This window comes from Borostomias antarcticus, assembly GCF_949987555.1.
Source record: "Borostomias antarcticus genome assembly, chromosome: 28".
Taxonomy (NCBI): domain Eukaryota; kingdom Metazoa; phylum Chordata; class Actinopteri; order Stomiiformes; family Stomiidae; genus Borostomias; species Borostomias antarcticus.
The window spans coordinates 4,991,467-5,004,946 of record NC_140261.1 but is presented as its reverse complement, the minus strand read 5'-3'; the positions used below and the strand labels follow the sequence as shown (position 1 = coordinate 5,004,946).

Sequence of the window (13,480 nt, the reverse complement as noted above, 5' to 3'; positions counted from 1 at the left end):
ACAATGACGTGGATCAAACCATTTGGAAGAGAGGGTTTAAAGGATCAGGCCACACTTATTGAGAGATGACTAGAAACATCTGGGATCACTCACACACACACACACGCACACACACACACACACACACACGCACACAGACACACACACACACACTCACACACACACACACACACACACACACACACACACACACAGACCCATAGACCTCACATCCTGTGGGATGCTACTATTCTGACCATCTCTAATCTTGGGTCAAACACGGGGCGCTGTGTGATGCACCTCTGCGGAGTCTGGTGTGTGTGAGACATGTGTAATCTTAAGGAGGGTGACCGGGGACATGAGACACCGTGGTTTGAGTTACTCACTGTGCTCCATCTGCTGTGCTTTGGTCCTGCCACCTTGCTGAACTATGGCACTGGGTGGGCTGAGCCCACACACACACACATACACACACTGTTATCTGTACATATCTTCGATGACCGATGTTTATATCTTAATACACATTCTCTAGAGTGGAGCCCACGACCAAAACTACACAGGGTTGTCTAAGAATAGGACGTGAACTGTTGTCTCCGGTGATGTTGAGGCGGTAATAACGTGGGTCTCTGGCGTGTCTCCGGCGTGTCTCCGGCAGGTCCCATGGCCTCCATGGAGCATGGCAGAGAGCTGGAGGAGGCGGCCGCCGTGAGGAAGGTGGCCCAGCAGCAGAGCCCCGGCAGGGGCGGCCAAACCCACAGACCGGCGGGCTGGAAGAGGAGACGCCCACGACCCCGCCTCTCCCACAAGGGGCCCATGCCGTTCTAGAGCAAGGTGAGCTGAAGCGCTCTGTCACAGAACATGAATCGTGATCCTTTTTTGGGTCCTTCGCCGGGTGAAATCCTGGTACCACTGTAACAACGGCGGTCTGTTACAGTTCCGAGCCAGAGACGGTATTGTACAGTACAGTACAGTATATCTGGAGAGTCTTGGCCGCTGGTGGAGCCAAATGAAGTGCAGTTTCCCATGCGGCTAGTGTAACATCCAGCCAGGCTGAGTCCTCTCTTGGCAGAGCCTCTCAACATGTTTATACAGTGACTGCAAAAGTCAAACTGTTACAGGGAGACGGGGAAATCTGAGGACCATCACCGCCACCCTCTTAACTCAACCACAACACAGGGCTGCTATTGTTGGCACAGACAAATAATAAGTCAGAACAAGATTATTGGACTTTGGCTTAGACCTTTTTATGTCTCCATCGTACTCCAGTAGTGGTGTTTATGTGACAAAACTCAATATGTTGTCTTTTGAGTAGAGATGGTTATATTTAACACTGCCCGGTGTTTCAGCTCTGGTGGAATTAACATTTTCCTGATTCAAGTCAATTAAAATGTTCTATCAAAGATAATACCTGCTAGGCTTGAGTTTCTTAGCTGTACCGTCAGTGTATCTTTCACGTGAAAGAATATTTGACTAATATATTTCAAAAGTAGGCTTTGTGGAAAGCACTTTGAATGAATGACAGAAAATATTGTACTTTTCAATGATCCCTAGTGCTGTCTACAGTACGCTACGTAAAAAAGGATTCAATTACTGTAACTCAGAAGAGGCTTAGTTGAGAAAAGACAAAGAACAGAACACGAGGTGACAAGAAACAGCATTGACAGTATCTGATGATATAGGAACACCACCTTAATCTATAATCAGAGCTACAAGCTTGAAGCCTCTTGCACTTGTTGACCTATTGGATAATGTGGGCTTCGCCATCCTAGTTTTGAATGGGGGCCAGGCCTGTCCATGAACTGAGGAGCCCAGGACCCATTCACACGTCTCTCCCAGACCCCATGAAAGACAGGGGAGCCCAGCGGGGCACAATGCCCCTGCAGGAGGTGCCAACCACACAACGCCAGCCTGCAAAGGCCCACCATAAATTAATCCTATACGAGAGGGAGCTGTTTGAGGATAGACAGACATGTCATTCCCTGGAGGCATGGTGAATCAGTGTAAAAGGAAAGGGGAATGAAAGCCATAGAAGGTGAGATGCTCCGTTCTCACAAGTTTCCACATCGAGGTTTTACAATCTATGGCGAGTTATGGATTGTTATTGTTCCGTCACATTTTTTGTCAGGAGCGATAAATCGTGTGAATCACAGCGCCTTCCCAACGGGAACCCCCAAGGCAACGGCAGAAAGGTCAGAAACAAAGAGCAAGGCCGAAGCTAGGGCGCTCTGTGCCCGAGGGACAACACAAGACCACATAAGTTCAATGCTCGGCCCAGCCAATAAAATGAGAGCATTCTCCTGCTTGTCGAGCGGCCACACAATGAGGGGAGCTTCAGGAAGTCCCGGAGCTCTATAAAAGGAAACGGCTCACTGATTCACAATGCTGTCTCCACAAACACCACTTCAATCAAAACAAGGCGAAGATTTCTCTTTTTGTTCCGTTCCCTCACCAGCTCCTCTCATGCTTTGCTAAAGATCATAGTTCACCTCTTTCAGGGATGTTTTTCTTCTTCAAACGTCCACACTAGTGCCAGTTTGCATGACCTGACCTGCATGCCAATCAAGCAACTAGTCTATACGGGTTGGAATGTGGAGAAAGTTAGAAACCCCGAAAGGAAGATGGTTTTGTTGACTGTCCCTCTTTGAGAAGATAAAGAGACCCTTAACGTGCTTTCTAATGATAAACTCTATCAAAGGTTTGTCCAAATAAGAGATTCTGCGATAACATTCACAGGATTAACCAAAATCGTAATTTCTGCGCGGGCCTACGTTAAGGCATTTTCATCTCCGGTGAAAACCATAGCCTTCAGTCCCCTTTTACCCATGTGAATGCAAGAAAGCAAGTAGTGCATTCTGACTGGAGGAATGACGTCTTGACAAGCTCCATAACCAGCAGGGACCCGTCCGCAGGCCACTCTGAGACCATATCAGCTTTAAAGGTTCTGTCTTTGTTCATCTCTGCTCCTTTCTTGTCGTGCGCCTCTCAAGGGAAGCACATCTATGGAAACAGCTGGATCAGCGCACTGCTTCACTCAAGAGGAAAGATCTAAGCTTGAGTTCAACAGGGGAGGGAACAGAAGAAAAGAGAGATTTCTTTCTTCATGCCAGACACACGTGGATAAGTCATAATTGGTATCGTCCCAATTATTGTACTGCATGAGTAACGGATTAGAAAAATGACAATAACTGCAACCCCCTCCCCAAACTCCAACCCCCACCATTTCAATGTCAAAGGTAACTCATCCATTATATTCTGACACCTGAGGCAAACGGGAGACGATCTTGACGTTTAATGCGTTACACGATCCAGATGTGAAGGAACTCTAGAAGAAAGACAGGAGCCTTGGTCGTTCCCTGGAGATCCCAAGGAGTCCCAGAGCCGAAGAGGTGCCGTATGATCGTGAGCTATCAGAGCAGGGGCCCGGATCACAGCCATGCCAATGACATCCTAACAGACTGCAGGATGCTAGCCTCAAAGCCTCCTGTGATATCTGCCGCTTGGGGCCTTTGGGATAGAGATTTAGATAAAAGCAGAGTGAGACACGGCTTTTATCCAAACAATGTGAAGAAAGACGTTCTTCAACTTTTCACCCCCGGGCGTTCTGTCAGTGGTACAGTCCGAAGGCCTTACCTGAAAGGGCCACAATGCTAAGATCACAGAGTTCCATAGAGAAAATCAACAATACGCCTGCACACAAACAAACAAAAACCTGTAGGATGCTGAGATATGCATCAGGCCACTGGTATTACACAACCACAGAAATATGTAATCTAGGAACAAGAGCCGTCTTTTATCAGTCAATGGTCCCTGTTGTATTGTAAGAAAGCTTGCTGAGAGCACTAGCCATCTCAGATAATCCCCCATTGACAGGAACTGATCCAATGCCATGTGGAAAATATAAACGGGTCAGGTAGAACTTCTGCTGGAGATACTGTACATAATGGTTTTGTTTTCTCCCTCAGACAGTAGACTTCTGTCTACAGTGTGTTTCAATAAGATGACCTCATGGCAGTTTTCTCTTCTGTGTTTTTTGTTTTTTTTCCCATCAGGCACTGCTTCGAGCGCCCTCCCCCAGGCTCCCCCTATGCTCTTCCTTTGCCTTGGGGGGCCTTGCAACCAAGGGCCTACGCTTGCCCACCCTGAAGAGTGATGTCCATATCACCTGCTGGTTCTTCAAGCAACTCTTCTTCTGTCCACAAAAAATCAGGACAAGCCGCTCACCCTCAGCTCTAAGGGAAGGGGGGTGGGGGGTATTGAGCCCGAGCTACCAGATTCTATCTCTCTGTCTCTCTCTTTCTCTCTCTCTCTCTCTCTCACTCCCTCACTCTCTCTGTCTCCTCCTCCGTGTTTTTCTTATCATTTGCTTCCTAGAGCCTTGTCATAGCCGTCTCCCTGGGTGACACACACTTTGCATGACGTGTGGCCAAGGGGGGGGTCCCTGGTCCAGAACAGTCTTAGTCTTAAAGCGTCAGTCGCTTCTCCACGGTGTGGCATTCCCATTCTCTCAGATACTAAGGTGACCACAGCCATTAATTCCATTGTCGTGTAGCTACTTCTGGCTTTACTAGTGAAAAGGGTGGTGATCGTGAGGAAGGACAGTGGCATGAGTTCCAAAAAGTTGACGACTGCAGTTTATCCAACACTTTACAAGTTATTGCAAATGGCCGCCCCTCCAAAGCCAGTTTAGTCTGTCCATCCAAGACCTTACCTCATTATCTTTCACTACATGCTCATTTTGGCTAAACTACCATTGTTACTGGTGTTTTGTACTTCTGTAACGACATTCACATGTGAAGTAAACACAATTGGGCTGAGGTGAGGATTGTATTTTGCCATTTGAAGCAGCACACCTAGATCAAAACAATCTGCTTTGAGCAACAAAAATAATTCCTTCATCCAAGATTCTTAAGCCCGAAGCTATTTTCATGTTGCTGAACCCATTAACGCCTTGAGGGTTAAAGATGTGCTCAAGGTTACAGCTACAGTGTACCGACTAGGATAAGAGTCCTCTCTAATCCCAATCCCATTCCCAATCCCAATCCCATTCCCATTCCCAATCCCATTCCTATTCCCTGGCCTCCTCATGACACTGCTGCCCAGCGCAGCTGCTCTACACGACTGTTAACTGGCAGGGGTGGTCTGCTCCAACGACAGACTACCTCGCCTTTTAATGAAGTGCCAAATAATAACCTACTCCACAATGCTGCCAGGAATGACAGAACGAACGGAAGGGAGAAACGAGAAATACATTACCTCTTGTTTGTCTGGAAACACTGACACATATGCATTATGATATGTTTCGAAAAGAGAAAAATATCCCATTAAAGGCAGTGGTAGCAAGGAGGACAGTTAAATTAGACCAAAAACACTCTCAAGCAGACATCTGTCAGCTCAGTAAAGAAACCACCATGTTCAGCCTACCAACAGTGCTCTGTTCTCTGACTGTTTAGCATACGGCTGGACTGACCCTTCGACCGAGATCTTTGATTGACAGAACGCTAGCTATGCCTTTCCATCATACTGGAATATATTACTGTTTTTGTTTTAATTTTTTTCGTTCTATTTTCAATTCTTTTTTTCTCAGGGTGCTGTGATAGAAGCCTGTGCCAGAGCACAGTCTCTATTTTGCGCATTTATTTAAAAATAAAAAACACACACATACATTTATATATGAGCATATTTTCGTATTCTGTATCTTTACTCTCCCTGCCTATGTATACGCCATTATAGCCATGTATTCACATTCAGTCCATGCTACTTATTATGGTTATATCCCTCCACTGGGTACAGTTGCCTTTCTAGCTCACACTTCCACAGCACAGGTGGTCGTGGCTTTGATCGTTAGGGTCATTAAATCCCATGGCTAATCTTTCTCAGATGGGCGTCCCCCAAGGCTGGCTGGGGCCAATCACCGTCTGAGCTCATAGTCAAATTGGCTTAGATTGGAACCACACCCCCCACACACACACAGCGCAACCCCCTGTTGATATAAACAAGCCACAATTGAGACCCATAGAGCACCATACCGTCCAATCAGCATCCTGTTTGTTATGAGGTGTGTGTGGCATAGGAGGAAATCTGTTTTTCAGTTGGTCTCGTAATCCAAATCTTCTTTCAACTACAGTCAGAATGACTTTCACTACTACACCGTTACCAAACACAGCGACACAAATGGTTTTAATAAATGACCAGACCAGGAAATTGGGTGGTTGTTTCCCAACCTGTTTGGTTGCAGTAACCCAGATTTTTAATAAGTTCTCTCCCCCCTCACTTGGAGTTTTCACAGATTCTGCCTCCCAGCACAAGAAGCTCATATTAAGAGAGCATCTCATACCACAGTGCTGATACATCTAGCCAAGCAAACCTTGATTAAAAATGTATTCAATCTTAGAGGCACTGTGAGGAGTAATCTTTTCAGTCGCACCATTATTATTTCATACCCTCTCAGACAGGGGCGTAGATTTCATTAATGCTCCTTGGGAATGAGACGGCTTTGCTCAGGGTGTCTCATGTATTATTGGGGGAACTACTACAGTAGGAAGATAGGAGCCGAGGATAGGAGCTAGAAGCCACAGTTGAGTTGGGAAGTTGTGGAGTAGATTGGGTCAAAATAAGAATGGGTTCAAATCACTATTTTGTCTGAGGAGTAAAAGGTGTTCAAGGAGCTGAGTCTGTATCCGCACTGTTCTTCATGAATGTATCCTCACCATCTGCACCGGCCGAGTTGTCCGTCCAGCGAGTGGAGAAAACCAATGTCTAAAATGTAAAAATTTGAGTCTTGTTGTCTCCCCAACGGCCATCATCGCTGCTACTGCACCCTGATGGTATCAGTTGGATCCAACATCCAAAGCCAAATATCACACAATCCAAAGCCTTCTAATATCCACAGATCCCATTAATCAATCTGGCCCTGCTCCAGACCTCTCTGTACGGACACGCAAGGCTGCACTTTTGCAATTCCATTATGCTGCTGGAAAAATAAACCCTGAAAACAAGTCTCTTGGTATGAAATGGTTTTCCGGTGTATTGTGACAATGTTTCTTTTTTTGTCTGGTTCTTGTTTAGCTGGTTGTCCAAAGCTTACTTTCCGAGTACGGTGTGGAAAGCTGTATCTTTTGCGATCGTTAACAATGACAGAAAATTCGTCTGCAGCACAATAATATGTGGTGGACACGTGGAAGCTTTCAGGCGCTCTTTTCTTGTAGCACCTAGCCCACAGCCATCCCCTGCCCGTCAGGTTAATGGGGCTTGTGGTGTAGAACGGCAAGCGTGTCCAGGCTCAAACTGAAATGGTAAACCAATACATTACTCAGAGAGCAAAACCATTTTCCCTAATGGTCTTTTCCAGCAAGGCTTACACAAGAGAAACAATTCCCATCCTCTCATTATGTTTCCCCACAATTTATCTCATCTTTGTGACATCACAAGGCCTGAGTAATGTTCCTATGCACTTGTTAGCATGTTTCCCTGGTGTGTTTGTTCAGAGGACATATTTCGTTTTGTGTTTAGCTCTTTTTTCACTTGTCAAAATGTATGTTTGGTTGGGGAGCGTGTGAGGAGCGGGGTTGAGCAGAGGGTGGATGTGACTGGTGGAGACTAGAGAGGGGAGGTTAGCTTGCAGCTAGCGATAGCTTAGCCACGGGTTACTGTTTGCCTCTAGCTCTAGCTAGACAGTCCCCACAGTCAATCAAAACTGCGTGGTTTGTAATCTTTGATATTGCTGTAATAATGTCTCAGCTCTCTACCAGTCAAAACTCCTTTCCAAATAGCATAAGCCAAACATGTAGGCTTAGCCACCAAGGTAAAAGATGAGTTAGCACACAAATACATTCCATGTTTTACTGTAGTGTACCTTGTACCTAAGATCATCATGTTCAGAGTGGGTATCTTGCAGAATCACGTGGCTGAGATTCAATCCGGCGCATTCGCAGATCTCTACTGGCCGGGCAATCTTAAAGCATAACTAGATCTAGAACCCCTGTGGGAAATGAGAACCATCTCAAATGAGGCTCCCTGTACCCAGAATAGAACAGCCCTTCTTCCCCGATAGTGGCACATCCTCTCCATCTTACAGCGCGTGTCCACCGTGTCCAACATCTAAACCATTCAGATCAGTCTGAGGAGAAGTCCAGAGTCTGTAGGCTTATACACGCCATCGCAACAGTGTTACTAGGTCTGAAGCAAAATACCGTTTAAAAAGACAATGTATTTCTCCTGAACCTCTTTAATCCTGTTTAAGGTGTGTGTTCATGTTACTCACCAGGCCAAATGTACAGTCCCTGTCTCTGTTTTGATGTTGAACTGGGCAAAAATAAATGAATAAATAAATAAATAAATAAATAAAACAAGTGTATCAGAAATGGTTGAAATACTGTGTACATATTTGAACTTTTGGTTTCTAATTTATAAAAGATAAGCTTTAGCTCTTGGAGTACTTATTTTATTTTTTCCTTTCATGCGTAGCTTTGTGTTTTTATTTTCTATTTCTGTAAAGTGTGTAAATATATCTTTATGATAATAAGTAATATTAAAAAATCTTATTTTAAGAAACATTTGTGTTGTGTCAATTTTGTATCAATTAAACATGCAATTCGCCTGCCATCATCCATTATCCAAAGACTGCAAACCATTAGCATCAGACTAGGGATTCTGGGTAAATATCATAATATTTCATAACAGATATTATTTAAATGTGACATTTGCGGGATCTTCACCTCAACCCTGTCATTAACTTATTTGCCACTGTTTACGAAGCTCGAACTCTTCAGTGGAGAAATGGCCTTGGTCCCGAGGGAAGGCTGTCATGGCCAATGCCAATGAGAACGGCCCAGGCTAAATACTGCCTGCATAGCAATTCAGCCACTGTGGAATATACATCTCCAATGGAATGGGAACATAGATCCCATCCCATCAGGAAACACCTCACCAGTGACAGGCTGTCATAGCTTAAAACACCTCAGCAGTGACGGGCTGTCATAGCTTAAAATGCTCAGTCAGCATACTGTCCATTAACACAGTATAACTGATGAGTATGGCGATCAGCAACATTAGCATTTAGCAATCATGCAACTTACTACAGTACATAGGCCCCCCCTGATTCTGAGAATTATGGACACTCAGCTGAATTCAACACTTACTGTTGACATATTGTATTTTTAGCTTCATATTCTTGCACTTTGCCTTCAGCACTAGATTATGCTCTTAGTCACAGGTTTTAGAAAGGAGATCCACTTGTGAGTTCTGGCAAGTAGAAGTACATTACATTGGCTTTTCCTACAGTACGTTAAATGTTATTATTGTAAGTCGCTTTGGATAAAAGCGTCCGCTAAATGACTGTAATGTTGAGTCAAAACGTGTATTTTTTCCCCATGAAAACTTATTATTGAGCAGTTTAGAAGTTTAGAAACAGGTTTACCACTGCTACCACCAACAGCCCCCAACTTCACAATATCTTTTGATTCAATATCATAAATGACATGAAATCTCTGACAAAAATTGTCTGATCTGTGCAAAGCTCTAAATAGTAAAAGTCCAAACGTTAATTGAGACTCACCGATAGCATCAGCTACTGTATCATGATAATTGAGTTCTGCCAATTGTTATATCTCTCGTCATCCCAATATTGAGGTAAGGGACATTGTTGTCAAATTTTGAATTTTGTAAAGACCCCTCGAGCCCCCTATCATTTCGTGGCCTCTGTAGTGTAAAAAGGCGAGGGTTAATGAGTGAGGTGAAATGTCCAGAGCGTGGCACCGGCGGCCACTCTCCCTGCCCTGGGCCGGCCCCAGTGGGACCACTCAAGGATGTGTCTGGTTAGCATGCACCGTTGACATGGCGTGACAGGCACAAGGGGTGCCCCCCTGAACCCCCAGCACCCCCGAAGCCACCCGAGGTTATGTCATCAAGCCCGGGTCAGCTGTATAATTGGGCCGGGGGTCACCGGGGAGATATGGAGCGTGACAATGAGGCTCTAGAGTTACAGTGCGTTGCCAGCGGGGGCATTGCAAGTGCCCCCAGACGCCCCCTTTCAACAGTTCAAGGTTCAACGGTGAGTGGCTCCGGCCTGGTCACTGTCAATGCCGGAATGCGTGCTGCTGGACTGACCAGGAGACTAGTCACATGGACCAGGAGACCAGTCACACAGACCAGGAGACCAGTCACACAGACCAGGAGAGAGGCTGGGAGGACGGTGGGAACGGAGGAGAAGAGCAGTGCGTCAAGTGCATCACAAGATTCCAAGGGATGGGAAGACGACGAGCAAGGCATGCTGGGTAATGAGTGTCAGACACAGACGCTAAACTCTCCAGTGGACCCTTTTAATTATTGACAATTGCCCCACAGCAAGAAAAGACAGGGGGATCCACAATGCATGGAGGCAACATGGTGTTCTGTGCCAAGCAGCAACTCAGAGACATGCTATAGGAGGAACAGCTGGATCGCTCTTGGCACTCGGCTCCTGCCACATCATAAAAACCTTTACAGCAGTTGGCAGGCTCACAATACCACCAACAAAGAAACCTCAGAACAGAAAGACACGGGTTTTATCCAGCCAGTTGCTCAACTTCGCCCACCTGGACGCCTGATTAAGACAGATTGGAAATCGGGTCAAGTGGATCCGAACGTAGGCTGCTTGACCGCCTTTAGTTCAGAGGTCAGTGATGTTTCACTGGGGGTGGTGGGAGACGGCAACATCATGGGTAATTAATGACAGCCATGTTTGAGAAGTGTCCTTTGGATGTGGTAAGGGGGGGGGGGGGGGGGGTTTGGGAGATGTTGCGTGTGTGTGCGTGCGTATGAATGCTTGCGTGTGTGCGTGAGTGGTGGTCTGGTGTGTGTATGTGCGTGTGTGTGCGTGCGTATGAATGCTTGCGTGTGTGCGTGAGTGGTGGTCTGGTGTGTGTATGTGCGTGTGTGTGCGTGCGTATGAATGCTTGCGTGTGTGCGTGAGTTAACATGTGTGTGGTGGCCTGTGTGTGTGTGTGTGTGCGTCTGCTTCTGCTGAGCCCCCCCCCCCCCCCCCCCACCCCCCCCCACCCCCCGCCCGACTGCAAACAGAGCCTGGAGCCAGGTAAGAGGCAGCAACAACAGCCTGTCTAATGCACCTCAGCTGTGTTAACACCATCAGCTCTGCAGCAGCGACGGATCACTGGCGTGGTCATAAAAACAAGCCCAACGCAAACATGGGACAGGACTGGGGGGAGGGGGAGGGGGAGAGGGGGGGGCAGGACTGGGGGGAGGGGGAGGGGGAGAGGGGGGGGGGGCTGGCGGGGGGGAGAGAGGGGGACTTCACTTTGCTCTGCGTCTGTGGTCAAGATGGAGATTCCATCCAAGCGGTGATCCAGGCAGAGTTCTTTGGTGAAAAAACTCTATTCCGAGCCTTAGTGAATGTTAGCGTTCTGGCCGTGTGGGAAGGTAGAGCGCATGGGAGAGAGGAGAGAGGAGAGGAGAGAGGAGAGAGGAGAGAGGAGAGAGGAGAGAGGAGAGAGGAGAGAGGAGAGAGGAGAGAGGAGAGAGGAGAGCACAGCAAGGCAGATGAACCCCCCAGGTGATTACACGGGGCTGGCAGCGGCTGAAGGCGTCTCGTCGAATCATCCCGAGCGACGCAGCACTTCTAAAGCGGTGCTGTGAGCATGCGGTGGCTGGGTGTCAAGGAATGGTTTTTCCCCCCATTTTTTTCCGCACCTTTCCTTGAACTCATTTCCCTCGTCAGTGAGCCAAGACTGTCGTCCAGCATTAAACCGCTCACTCAGCTCAGACACATTAGCCCTAGATGGGAGGCTGGGAACAGAGCTTGGCCCGGCGGCTAATGTATTCAGGTCTCTGCTGCACACTCGTGATCGGGGGACGGGAAAGAGTCACCGTCCTCAGGTCCTGCTCAGAAGACATGTTTTGAGGCAGTGGAACGAGGACACTCTCTCTCTCTATCTCTCTGTCTCTCTCACTCTCTCTCTCTCTCTCTCTCTCTCTCTCTCTCTCTATCTCTGTCTCTCGCTCTCTCTCACTCTCTCTCTTTCTCTCACACTCTCTCGCTCTCTCACTCTCTCTTTCTCTCACACTCTCTCTCTCTCTCTCTCTCTCTCTCTCTCTCTCTATCTCTCTCTTTTTCTCTCTCTCTCTCTCTCTCTCTCTCTCTCTCTCACACACACACACACACACACACACATACACGCACACACTTACACTCACACACACACACGCACACACACACACACACTCACACACACACGCGCACGCACACACCCCTCACACTTGCACACACAGCCGAAAACAGCGGGCTGTTGACGCCGGTCTCAGTGTCATCCCACCCTCGTCGTGGTGGCAGTGGCGTGGAAGAGTGGCGTCCAGAGAGACCTGAGGTTGTTGGGGGATGAGACACGCAGCGTTGCCATCTTTACGGTTGCATTTCTGCCAGTAAACAACCATCTCCCAGGGGATCCTGGGACATTGCAAAATGGAGCAAGGCCTTGGCGCTGTGAGGTGTCATGCTACAGTTAAAGAACCAAATAGCACTTTCTTTATTGAGCAAGGAGCTTTTTAACTGAAGTGTTTTCTGTGGGTTTTATGGGTCTTGTAATATTAACACTTCCTTGTTTTCAGTGGCGTGTTGTTTAACAGGATGACACGTAAATAGACCAGAACAACAGAGGTGTCACTTTGTCCTTGAGACCCAGCGTCTATCTTTCACTAAAGCACAGGGTGTGCTAAACCAAGCGGCCGACGAAAACAGGGTGACAGGAAGCAGATCACAAGGGTGATCACCCAAAAGAGAAAGGGTTATCAGTCGTGTGTGCTTGGTGGAGATTACCCGATGGACTGACGATACATCCTGGGCTTTAGAAAGACCGTTGATGAACCATTCAAGGTCAAACCGGTAAACTTCCAGCCCGCCTCCAACCTCCTGATCCCGCAGCGTTTAAAGAAACAATTTGCTGCTGGTCACGGGAGCCTGGCTGTGTTGATACCTTGTTAGGGCCAGTTAAGAGGCTGGGCCGCCCCTGCCAGGAAACCCTGTGCATTGCGGGCTGCCACCAGGCGGCATTAATGTCACAGACCTGTACCACAGGCAGATAGACAGACAGCAGCGCGAGTCGCTGCCTTCAAGGTATTCACCCCCCCCTAATCTCTCAAGTGGCAAATTCATCTCCTTTCTTCACCCCGGAAGGGCTGAATGCACGTTTTGAATGGGTGTTATTGTCTGGGCCCACTGATGTTTGCGGTATTTACAGTAGGGAGGTTGTTTTTTTTTTACCCAAATTATGGGGAATGCAGTTGTCAGGGCATGACAGGCGGTGAACTGTCTCAGTAGCGCTTCATGTTTTTCCAGCGTTTCTTTCTGCCAAGACTGGATATTGACTACGAGGGCAGATCTGCTGGAGTTACAGTACTGTACAGCATGTGGGCAGCTTCATGTTGAAAGGATGGGATCTTCCATGAAAGAACAGAGGAGGAAAGGCCCCTCACAATAACCCATTGGCCCCTAGTCTCTGTAATGAAGTGGTAT

At 47.3% G+C, this 13,480-nt stretch overlaps 1 protein-coding gene across 1 annotated transcript in view; it reads left to right on the top strand.

The window, feature by feature from the left end:
• apln (apelin) overlaps positions 1-8,523 on the top strand; it is a 23,354-nt gene extending 14,831 nt beyond the window's left edge. The window contains exons 2-3 of the mRNA XM_084459619.1: positions 635-810; positions 4,029-8,523. Of these exons, the coding sequence (XP_084315745.1) occupies positions 635-804 (170 nt within the window). The 3' untranslated portion in view covers positions 805-810; positions 4,029-8,523. The remainder of the gene's footprint in view (positions 1-634; positions 811-4,028) is intronic.
• The last annotated feature ends 4,957 nt before the right edge of the window (positions 8,524-13,480 follow it).